The sequence below is a fragment of the Culex quinquefasciatus genome, chromosome 2 (genome assembly GCF_015732765.1).
Source record: "Culex quinquefasciatus strain JHB chromosome 2, VPISU_Cqui_1.0_pri_paternal, whole genome shotgun sequence".
Classification (NCBI taxonomy): Eukaryota; Metazoa; Arthropoda; class Insecta; order Diptera; family Culicidae; genus Culex; species Culex quinquefasciatus.
In genome coordinates this window covers 127,800,271-127,812,363 of record NC_051862.1, presented here as the reverse complement: position 1 = coordinate 127,812,363, position 12,093 = coordinate 127,800,271, and the positions used below count along the sequence as shown (strand labels likewise).

The 12,093-nt window shown below is 41.5% G+C and overlaps 1 protein-coding gene across 8 annotated transcripts in view; it reads left to right on the top strand.

Moving 5' to 3' along the window:
* LOC119767758 (A-kinase anchor protein 200) overlaps positions 1 to 12,093 on the top strand; it is a 157,447-nt gene that overhangs the window by 90,674 nt on the left and 54,680 nt on the right. For all 8 annotated transcript variants that reach the window (XM_038257194.1, XM_038257193.1, XM_038257187.1 and 5 more), the window contains exon 3: positions 5,267 to 5,454. In XM_038257194.1, the coding sequence (XP_038113122.1) occupies positions 5,296 to 5,454 (159 nt within the window). In that variant the 5' untranslated portion in view covers positions 5,267 to 5,295. The remainder of the gene's footprint in view (positions 1 to 5,266; positions 5,455 to 12,093) is intronic.

The following is a 12,093-nucleotide window of genomic DNA, read 5'->3' as shown; positions in this document are numbered from 1 at the left end:
TGGATCTTTCTAATCTAATCTAATCTACACAGAAAAAATGATGGTAATATTCATCAGGAAATAGTGACAGATTTTGTTTTGTGAAAATGTGTAATATTACATCAGAAAATGATGAATTTTCATCAGTTCCTGGTGAATATTCATTAGGTTCACATTTTTACACATTTTTTAGGTAATATTATTACTCAGAGAGGATTCTGAGAACGGATCACATTTCACAGAATCTACAGGGGAGGAAGGATGCGTGGACATACCGTACCAAACGCTCCTATTAAAACACCCAAGACATTCGCTATCGGGGTAAAAGATGACTGTATGTGTGTACTTTTTTCAGAGAGAACGGGATTAAATTAGATCTTATTTGAATTTCTGACTTCAAACCCAATATTGTTTATTATTTTAGGAGTTATGATACTACCTACTAGGGTAAGAGAGGATTAACAGGTTATGATTTAGTGAAATAACACAATTAAAGCTTTTCAATCACAATAAAATGCTTCAAAAACATAATGGCATCTTTGAAAACATGAAAAATGGCAACGTATTTAAAAAAATAACAATTAAAAATATAAAAATGTGAATTAAACTGCATTATAACAAATACTGAACAATAAAAACACATAATTTTTGTTGAATTTTAGATAACTCCGACTCCGACTTTGACTCCGGGTTATACGAAATTTTCAGCTCCGACTCTAGCTCATAAAATTTAGCCGACTCCGACCCCGGATCCAGCTGTTCGAGTTTTGACGACTCCGACTCCGACTCCAGGTCCTAAAAATACCCGACTCCACCGACTCCTGCTCTGACTCCGACTCCACAGCCCTGGTTACACTTTACGAGATCACTCGATGTTCTGAATGGTACAAATCGGAACAATTTCGGGTCGATTTAGTTCGCTTGATGTCTGTACTACAAACACCAGGCAGATCCCGCAAATCCGGTTAGGTGAATTCGCAACTAGTTCTTCCATCTGCAAACAAAACGAATGGAGTTGGGAACCGGAGAGGGCACACTATTTTATATATGACCGCGCGCCACTTTAAAACCCTATCGACGACCGCCATCAAGTGCAAACGGAAACGGCACACTCACAAACAGTTACCATAAAAATAATGGCACAGCTCGCCGAGCTGGTCGGTACCTTCCGAAATGCAGCGATTCCCTAACCTCAACCTAGAGGTTCCCTGGCGACGCGGTTAACGATGATGGCTGCAATAAATTAATAACTGAATGCACGCGGCACTCTTCCGTCGCTGGATTTGTCGAGACTGCACTCCGAGGCGCTTGGAATGAATAATAGGGTCTCCAAGGGGTCCCCTCTCAATCCGTTGCCATTTGTGTACGAATTTATCGCTGGGGTGGCACTCCCCGTTGCACTTTACAGCGGTTGAGCCGAACTTGTACTAAATAGAACTGTTATCAGATTAGTGTGGTTTTTAAGCCCGTTGCAAATGCCAGCGTGATTTACTGCATCGATTCTGCGAGGTTCTACGCGGGGCTTACGGGCATAAATTGAAACGTATAGCTGAACATTAACACAAGTGGAAGTTGTGAAACGCTTCTTCCGGGGGAACCAAAACCCGTAAAAACCACCACATTATGTGCCGGTACTAAAACTAACACTTAATTTCGGTCGAGCCCTCACGAATTCGCATCTCTCGTAACGCACGGGGTCCCTCTCTCATAAATAAAGTAGCAATTTCAACTAAATTTAACCCCCATAAACGCGCGCCTGTTGCAGCCAAGCAGAGCACGTCGTTCACGTTGAACTAGTTGCGTGAAGTGAGCCCCCCCCTGCTCCTTGATTAGTGCTTCTGGTCACGTCCCCGGCATCCTCCCTCACGTCAGTTGAGTTTCGATTATAGTGCTATCAACACTAAAAAGCACTTTCCGATAGGGTGGGGTGTGGAACTTCCGGATTTCCGGATCAAAAGTCGTCGACGACGACGTGTTCTTCGTTCGTTCTTGAACGGTCGTTGATTCGCCGTCATAAAGCGATATCATAACGTCTTGGAAATTGTACGCGCGCGGCCCTCTATTAGGTTAGGTTGATTTGTAGAAAATTTACCACACACCAATAAAGAGGGGCCCGAAGGGAAAGCGCATTATTGCCCCGTGGAAAATGCATCACCACCGCCGCGCGATGTTTATTGGACAGCGCAGCAGCATAAGAGGGAAATTGGTTGTCTTTGTTTACGACTTGAGAGGTGTAAAAGAAATTTAGGAGGAAATTTGTGCCCCGTTTTGTGCCGTGTAGCAGGTTGTTCAGTTCAATGTTTTGTTTATGTTTCAGTCAATGGCTATAAAAGGTTTTTTTTACGTTCCACATTTCCCGTTCGAAAACGAGTTTCGTTAACATGTTATTGTCATTAGGACAAGCGTTCAAGTTTGACATTCGTGGAATTTAAAATGACTTGTATCAAGGAAAAAACTCTACTTGAGGAGAAGTAAAGACACGGTGCTCAAAATACCGTTATTATGAAAAAAATATGCAATCCGAGATTTTGGTGTCTATCGATTCCTTACACCATAACGCACCTCTGAGGAAAAAATAAAAAAAACATTCGCTGATGTAGTTTTCGAGATACAGCCCTTTTAAGATGTTACATCCGATTTTCAGTAAGAAAACCAAAACAATTTATACAATTTCAGCATTTCAAAGAATATGCATTTCTAGATAATGATGAATTTTGCTTCATATGACTGTCAAGTATTTCTAGGCCTTGTTTCAGAAGATTTGCTGATGTTGTTTTTGAGATACAGCCGAATAAAGATGCTTTTTCCGACTTTTAACGCCGAATAAATAGGTTTTCTTTGAAAAAGTCAGAAATAACATTTTAAAATGGCTATTTCTTGAGAACTACATCAGAAAACTTTCTGAAACGTTACCCAGAGATACTTGACAGTCATATGAAGCAAAAATCATAATTATCTCGAAATGCATATTCTTTAAAGTGTTGAAATTGAATTGATTTTACAGATTTTCTTAGAAAAAGTCGGAAATAACATTTTAAAATGGTTGCATCTCGAGAACTACATCAGAAAACTTTCTGAAAATTTGCCCAGAGATACATGACAGTCATATGAAGCAAAATTCATCATTATCTAGAAATGCATATTCTTTGAAATGCTGTAATTTGTATTGATTTTTTAGATTTTCTTAGAAAAAGTCGGAAATAACATCTTAAAATGGCTGTATCTCGAGATCTACATCAGCAAACCTTCTGAAACTTTACCCAGAGATACTTGACAGTCATATGAAGCAAAATTCATCATTATCTCGAAATGCATATTCTTTGAAATGCTGAAAATTGTATAGATTGTTTTGGTTTTCTTATTGAAAATCGGATGTAACATCTTAAAAGCGCTGTATCTCAATAACTACATCAGCGAATGTTTTTATTTTTTCCTCAGAGGTGCGTTATGGTGTAAGGAATCGATAGACACCAAAATCTCGGATTGCATATTATTTTTTCATAATAATTTGAGCACCTTCACGGATACAATGGCAAAGATTCTCTAGCATAAACTCATGATTTTCAGGAGAAAAATCCTATGGTTTGGTACGGTGTGTCCACACATCCTTTCTCCCCTGTAGATTCTGTGAAATGTGATCCATGAACAGAATCTTCTCTGCGGTTAATGCAACGCAGTAGGCCTGGCCGCTTCAATGAGTGTAATACAGCTCGGGGATGCTCGAACGCACTACAATCATTAATAGTGACAAGCAGGGATGGAATAATCGCAAAAAAATCAATTCCGCTTGCGAACTTTCTTCACCCGCGAAAGAGAGAGGAGGCAAATCACGCAAAAGAAAATCGCTCCCGAAATTCTCCAAGAAAATCAATCTGCTGATGATTTTTTTTTGTGAATTTCCTTGTCAGCACCACTTAATAATATTTATTTCACTTTGTTTACACACATTGCCCATCTACAAAATGTGACAGGTCATTTTTCGACGTGTGACTTTACACTTGCAAGTGTAGTAGTGAAAAAGATGTTCCATCGAATAATCAAGATGATGATTTTTTTAGATTCTTTTTACCGATCTTTCGTGCGCGAGAGAGGAGAGCCATGCTCCCTTCGGATTTTTTCTCTTGATGAACGTCCAGAGATTTTCTTTTGATGGTGATTATTCCATCGCTGGTGACAAGTAAAAACTTGAGGTGTAAACTAACCACATGTTCTTCCCAGATGCTTTCTTCGGACTGGCTACGCTTGGGCACGATTAGATCCTATGGGTAGATTGACATTTTATAGTAGAAATGTAAAAACGCTAGATTCCAACAAACGTTACAAGGTCAACACTTTGTTGCACATCATCCAACCATTCTGCACTTGACAAATCTCCATTCCCTCGACACAACTGTAACAAAAACGCGCGCGCCACGTAATCGAACCATCCCTCGCAGTCAAATGCGGTTCTCTGTAATTTTCCACCAATTCCGGCCGTCCATTACATGAACACCTGGCACCTGGTGGGCCCCAAATCAGCATCCGTTGCATCTCTCGCACTCACTGAAAAACCGACTCAGCTATCAATTCTTCAGCATCATCATCATCCAACTCAATTCACACTCGCTGAAGCTTTCCAGCGTTTCGTTTACTCCGTTCACCGTTTTTCGGGGGATTGTTTGGTTGATTGTCCTCCCGCACGGGTTCTTCTCGGACTAGGTTGTCCGCCGGGAATAGAAATATATTAATTAAAATACGTTCATTAGTGCGCACCAGTATTTACATGTGGTCGGAGATCGCTCGATATCCGCGCGGGGAGAACCTTAATTATACGTACGCCCCGCGCAACTCCAGGTTGAGGGAGTGGAGTTCAAGGGATTATGTTTTGCAGGGCCAATGTAAGCGAGAGCTCGATAAACTAACGGGACACACTTCATTGGTTTTTATCGCACTCTGCAGGCGAGAGGACTTGTCTCGTTACATTGCCGTACCCGAGGGATTGGTCGTCGTTCGGCGTTGACGCGCGTTGAGATATTTTATATCCCTGGTTTTATGGGCTCCCTCATTAAGGCGGAAACCACTAACTAGACCGCGGAGGGAGGGAGCGATTAAAGATGAGAAATTTGTCAGGTCCCGCGGTGTGGTCTCTCAACAGGTTTCGCCATTAAAGGGACTACCAGAACTACTAGTCACGCAGCTTCCCGCGTAGCGGGGCTAACTGGGCCTGAAATTGTAACAAATTAAACTGCCATTTCATCGAGTTACGACTTTTATAACCTCTCTGCTTCTCTCTCTTACTTTCTTGCAGGAAAATTCAACTCTAAACAACCAGAAGCCATGGGTAAAGCACAGAGCAAGCGCTCGGTCGACATAACCACAGACCCCGCCAAGGATGGCGTCGTCACAGAGGGCACCGGCAAGCTGGAAAAGATCGAGGACGTCGATCAGCTCAAATCACAGGCCAACGGCGACGCACAGCACAACGAGGGCGATTCGGTGAGTAACTAATCCTTGCGAGAGATTGCGAGCGCTGGGTTGACTTCTGATACCGCGAGTTGGAGCAGGAAAAAAACGCCACATCACTTCCACTTAATTAGACACCGGTGACCTCCGATTGTGGATCAGCCGAGGTCGCACTTTCCCCTCGCGAGGTTGACTGCAGGTCAGACATGGAAAACACTCGAGTTAGCTTGCCCTCGCGATGGGAACTGAGTTTACTCGCTTCGCGAGGCTTACCGAAAAATTTATCGCGATGCCGAGTGCATACCATATCTGGTCCAACTCTCCTCGTATTGTAGGCGCGCGTGGTAAAGGTCATCTCAGCGATATAGCCTCCGACGAAAAGTTAATTACGGGTAGCCCCGAGGGCAGATATCTTCAAAACCGCTAGCTGGCAGCACTGCCAGCAGCCTCGTTTTTTTGGGTTTTTTTTTCGGCGGGTAATAAAAATTATCTCGCTTTAATCTCCTGCTCGGTTTTCTGCCTAGTTTGTTCTTTTCGACACGAAGTTTGTTTTTGTTCGGTGGTTCTCTTCTCGTTTTAGAGGGGGGAGCCATTAAAAATCTAATCCCTGAAACGAAACCATCCCAACAGAGCCAAGTGATCAGCAAGTTTCCAGCCAAGATGTTGTTGTGGTTGTCTCGGGAACTAACATAAAATTAATTTTTATGTTTCAATTCTTGCTTTTCTGGGGAATTTCCTTTTTCTTTCTTGTGACGTCTCTGCACGTGACCCTCGAGGACCGTTACAATGCACTAGACCTCGCTCTTCAAGAACTTCCGAGAAGGTCTAGTCTCCATGAAACCCCTCCAATTTGCCACCGAATTTGTCGCGCTATTTGCTCAGCCGTTTGAAACCACAACAACAACAATAACTTGATTGTTTCCCACGCCCCAAACCTGTTGCCACCGAATTCATCAAATACACATTAAAGCAGTCGCCGTGTCCTCCGAAAAGTTATTACTCTAAGGTAATTACAAATTAACATGGCTTTCACGCGCACTTCGGGGATCGTAAAAAATCAGTTACCACCACCCCCGCGAAAAAGGCGCAAGTTCAAAGGTGAAACACTCACATTTATCACTCGCATTATATATGTATAATGTGTGTTTCGGCGTTGCAAATGAGTTTTCTGACGGGAGAAAACTTTTCCTTTCGAAATGATTTTTCCTAGGAGGAACAGAACATGCTCGCGAAATAAATCATAAATCTGGGAGCGCTCAAACAAGTTCTGTTTGGGCTTTTTGTTCGCAACTCCGAGATGGATTCGGGTCGGGAATTATTTATCTCCTTATTTGTTTCGTGCGCACACGTGAGCGAAATTTATTATGAGCACGTGGAATTCGGGGAGCGCTCCCGAAGATTAAAAACAAACAGGTGTGGGAGTGGGTAATTTTGTTTATTGAAATTTCGGGAAGTTGTGCCGTTTGTTGAATTGGAGTAGCAAAGTTTCAATTGAATTGGTTAATTTTCAATCTTTGAATAACTTCGAATCCATTACATGACAACGTCGCTCGCGTGGCACTTCGTCGAGTAGCAAAAAGTATTGCAAGTTGGATTGAGGGTTTGTCTTGCCATTTTGAATAGCATGCAAACAAAAAACAGTAAATGGAATTAATAATTCAAGTAGCATCACTGCTCGTCTGGCACATCCTCGAGTGTCAAAAAGTAACACAAATTCAATCTAGATCAGCCTTGTTTCATTTACCCGACAGAAAATGAAAAGTAATGTAAATTAATTGAGTAAATATATTGAAGGTTAAATTTAATCCACTTCATAGCATCGTAGCTCGGCTGGCACGTTGTCAATAAACAACAACAAAAAACCATTTGAAAATTTTCTCCTTGAGTTGAAAGGTATTTAAATGTAGTCGTATTAGAATGTCAAATCAATGACTTGTAAATATTGTGGAGAATTTCCCCTATCCCCTTAAAAAATGGATCATTACCAATTTACTACTCCTGTCATAGTGTTCAGGATCTGTTCGAGTGCAACTAATTTTATTCAAAAGTGTCAATTCCTAGCAACCTGGATTGATCAATCAATACATTCTTGAACAAATCCAGTCTGCAAACCGCTGGAATCAATGTAGGCTAGCAAAATGAACCCATATCCATATTCCATAGCATCGTCACTTGGATGGCACATCGACAAAAGATTAAAAATTCTTCTCAGTAGAGCAATTCTCTACGAAATCGGTTTTTTTTCATAAAAATTAATTTTTGTATTTTTTAATCCGACTGAAATTTTTTTGGTGCCTCCGGTATGCCCAAAGAAGCCATTTTGCATCATTAGTTTGTCCATATAATTTTCCATACAAATTTGGCAGCTGTATCTTTTGAAGGATTTTTTTGATCGATTTGGTGTCTTCGGCAAAGTTGTAGGTATGGATATGGACTACACTGAAAAAAAAAAATGATACACGGCGAAAAAAAATTTGGTGATTTTTTATTTAACTTTTTGTCACTAAAACTTGATTTGCATAAAAACACTATTTTTAATTTTTTTTTATTTTTTTGATATGTTTTAGAGGACATCAAATGCCAACTTTTCAGAAATTTCCAGGTTGTGCAAAAAATCTTTGAGCGAGTTATGAATTTTTGAATCAATACTGATTTTTTCAAAAAATCGTAAAATTATTCGCAACAATTTTTCAACTTCATTTTTCGATGTAAAATCAAATTTGCAATCAAAAAGTACTTTAGTGAAATTTTGATAAAGTGCACCGTTTTCAAGTTAAATCCATTTTTGGTGACTTTTTTGAAAATAGTCGAAGTTTTTCATTTTTTTAAATTAGTGCACATGTTTGCCCACCTTTGAAAACAATATTTTTGAAAAGCTGAGAAAATTATCTATATTTTGCACTTTTGAACTTTGTTGATACGACCCTTAGTTGCTGAGATATTGCCATGCAAAGGTTTAAAAACAGGAAAATTGATGTTTTCTAAGTCCCACCCAAACAACACACCATTTTCTAATGTCGATATCTCAGCAACTAATGGTCCGATTTTCATTGTTAAAATATGAAACATTTGTGAAATTTTCCGATCTTTTCGAAATTTTTTTTTTAAATCAAGACTAACATTTTAAAAGGGCGTAATATTGAATGTTTTGCCCTTTTGAAATGCCAAAAAAGTTTCAGTCGGATAAAAAAATACAAAAAAAATTGAATGACCGAAATCTGAGAGAACTGCTCAGTAGCGAGCATCGGTTGATTTCTTGAACTCCTATTTGGTTGCGGTTTTTATTCGACACAGCTTCCAGAATATATATTTCAACTGGGAATTTGATAACAATTACAACCAAAGTCATATTATATGGTGGAGAATTTCCCTTATGCTCTTAAAAATAACATCAATAATTTCTTTTGATATTTCCTGATAAAGTGAACAAATCCATTTCATAGCATCATCAAATCTTCTTTATGCCTAGTTTGGTAGTGGTTCGACCCAATTTCCAGAAAATCTCTCTCGCACTGACAATTTGATTAAAGTTACAACCAAGCGCGCCATAACGCCGCACATTAAAGTATCATCATCAATTTAGTCAACCATGTATGGTCCGGCTCCCGTTGTGTTACTACAACCTGGCCATTTGCATACGGGACACACATGTCCCCCTACCGCCGACTTTCCCAACATGGTATAAAAAAAGACACAAACCATAAATCTGCGGTGGAACTTCGCGCCAGATGCGCTAATCCAACAGTGCGAAAAACCATTGATGATAAATTGGCACGGCGGTGTCGTACGGCCTACGCGCTACCGTCCGCGGTGCGGACACCGGACACCATCCGGAATCACATCGCTAAGATTCTTCGCAAAAGACGCGCAAGATGAGCGTGTGCGTCTATTTGTACGTCCGTAAATCTTGATCCGGGGACTACCTTTAAGTGAATAGTTATGGGAACCGACTGCGTCTAATCATAAATCCTCCCCTAGGGGGAGAGACTCACGGAATCCGGAATGATTCATGATTGCACTCAGTCGTGCTGATCCGTGCACTCAAAATCTAGAAATTTCTGAAAATAAGCGAAAAAAAAAGTTGTCTTGAAACGAGAATCGAACCGCAGCTCTTTGATTGACATTCTGTCTTTTTAACGCTTCGCCATGCACGTTTCGCACGATGAAGTAAAATGCAATCATATTCCTCTTTACATTTTCAAGACAATTTGAAGTCAGATGTCTCCCAAACTTACTTGAGAATACCGGGGAGATTTTCCCTTGTCCTGTTTAATAAATGGATCATCAACTATTCCCGTCTTCCAAATCTGCTATCCTTCCTGCTATCCCGGTGGAGCGGCCGGCAATCGACGTGAATTTGGATAATCATCGCTTCAACATGACGAAATCCAGGATGCAATCGCCATAAAATCACCGTCTCCAAGCGAAGCGAATTTGAAGTCTGACAGCTCTCCTTAGGGTGTATCTCCAACGCCTCAACCCCTCGAAATTTTCGCGGAAATGGCAATAACACTGACAAAAAGAAGCTCGAACCGGAAAAGGAACAATTCCCGGCTTTCATCTTTTGTCAGTGCGGAAAATGCGTGTGCGGAATGCTGGAAAATCAAAGCAAATCCGTCCGCTTTTTCCCTTGGGAAAGCTCGTCCTTTCAGTTGATGGCATCAAACGCGCAACCATAAATCAAAAGCTTCTCGCAAGAGATGAGTTTTGCGAGACCTCGTACTTCTTCAAGTGTGTGGTTGAGACCCAGCTGGCCCGTAAGTACTCGAAACGAACCGCAAATAAATCACCTTTTCAAAAGAGGCCGTAAAAAGGACGGTTTAGTAGGTCATTTCTAAAACTTCAAAACACACGCGCGCAGTCACTGAACATTCGCGGGACTTTTACGTGGAACCCATTCCATTAGCAAGTAAACATAAAAGAATGAGGGCTGCTGACGTCAGAACTTTTACTCTCTTTCGTGAGTCCTCGGTCGTCGGTTTTTGTGCTAATGAGTTCTAATTAAAAATTTCCACCAGAGGAGTCGCAACCGACGGAGTCGAGGACATTAGGGATGAAAAAGTAAAAAAGCAAGCTGGGAAGGGCGTGTTCTTCTCTCTGGAGGAATGTGTCACTTTCAGCTGACGGTCAGGGAAGGTGACTTCCAGCACCAGACGGCGAGTGCTGCTGGCAGGTACCTAGACGTGTCGACTGGTGCGAAAAGGGCTAAGGAGGAGCGCATTCTTGACTGAAATACGTTAGGGTGATATGTTTTGAAAAGTGCTCAAACATTTTTCAAAAATATTTTAGGAATGCCGTGGAGATTTTCCCTTATCCCCTTAATAAGGCGAAGCTTCATCACTTCCCGTATTCAAAACTAAAAAAAAAACCGTCCAAATCCAAGCGAAACTTACTTGGGAATACCGCGGAGAATTTCCCTTATCCCCTTAATAAGGCAAAGCATCATCACTTCCCGTATTCAAAACTAAAAAAACCATCCAAATCCAAGCGAAACTTACTTGGGAATACCGCGGAGAATTTCCCTTATCCCCTTAATAAGGCGAAGCATCAATACTTCCCGTCTTTCAAAGAGCGGCAATGTTGTTGACAATCTGGTTCAGTAACTGGCAGTAACTAATGAAACCCGTGTAATCACTGCATCTCCGCCAGTCAACTACCAAATTCCACCAGGCCTGAACTTAAGTCACCAAAACTAACCTGTCTCACGTCGGAATTCCTTCAATCATCACCGATGGAACCGCACCGATGTCGGCATTCATCAGAGCATTTTCACAGTGAGGTGATAATTTTCACTGATGCGTTCAAAGCTTCGCTTTCCCCCTTTGTCGAACTCCTCCGTCCACAGTCTGGGTGCAACAGCACGTGTGCATCGTTTTCCACTCTGCTGCTGCTGTTGCACTTGTCCGCCGGAGATCTCCGAGGGGCGTTGCAGCGCGCAACATAAATTCTAACGCCTCGAGCAGAATCACACGTGGCCATAAATTTAGGAATTTATTTTAAGACCGAAGCGGTTTTTAGAGTTTCGAGCAGGGGGAAGAAACTACTTGGATTCGTTCCACATGTTCCGGAGCTGGTAGCAGGTCCCCGAACCCCTCGTCGAAGGTCAAGTTGAAGGTTCCGCTGACAGTGAGCGATTAGAAAGCTGTGTGCGTGATTTGTCTAATTTTAGGGGAGATTTTCCTTCCGAATTCTGTGTGTGCGGTGGCAAACGGGTCGTAACTTAAGCGATTACCAAAAGTTCCTCTTCGTGGTCTGCGACGGCGAAGGAATTCCGAATTGGTAAACTTCACGGTTTGACTCGGTGCCCGTTTTGTTAGAACCTTTTTTGAGGTGAGGGTTGAGCGCGGGGACGGCGACCAGAATAACTTTCTTTTCGTTTTTTCTTTTTTCTCCCTCTGAATGATTTATGGGTTTAGTTGGGATTTCTTGCGTCTATTTTGTTTAGACAGTTTCGAGCGAGTTTTAGACACATTTTTCATACTTTAACGAGAAGGTTTTCACAATTTCAACTGGGGCGAGCTTACTGGCTGGTTTATGGCCACTGCCTTACATTGTCTGGAGATGCCATATTTGGGGTGATTTAGTGAGAAGACGGTTCTGTGGTTCAGAACCTTTGAATACCACAGCTTATTGTGTGGAGCAATAAATTTCTTGCTTGAATTCTTTCTTGAA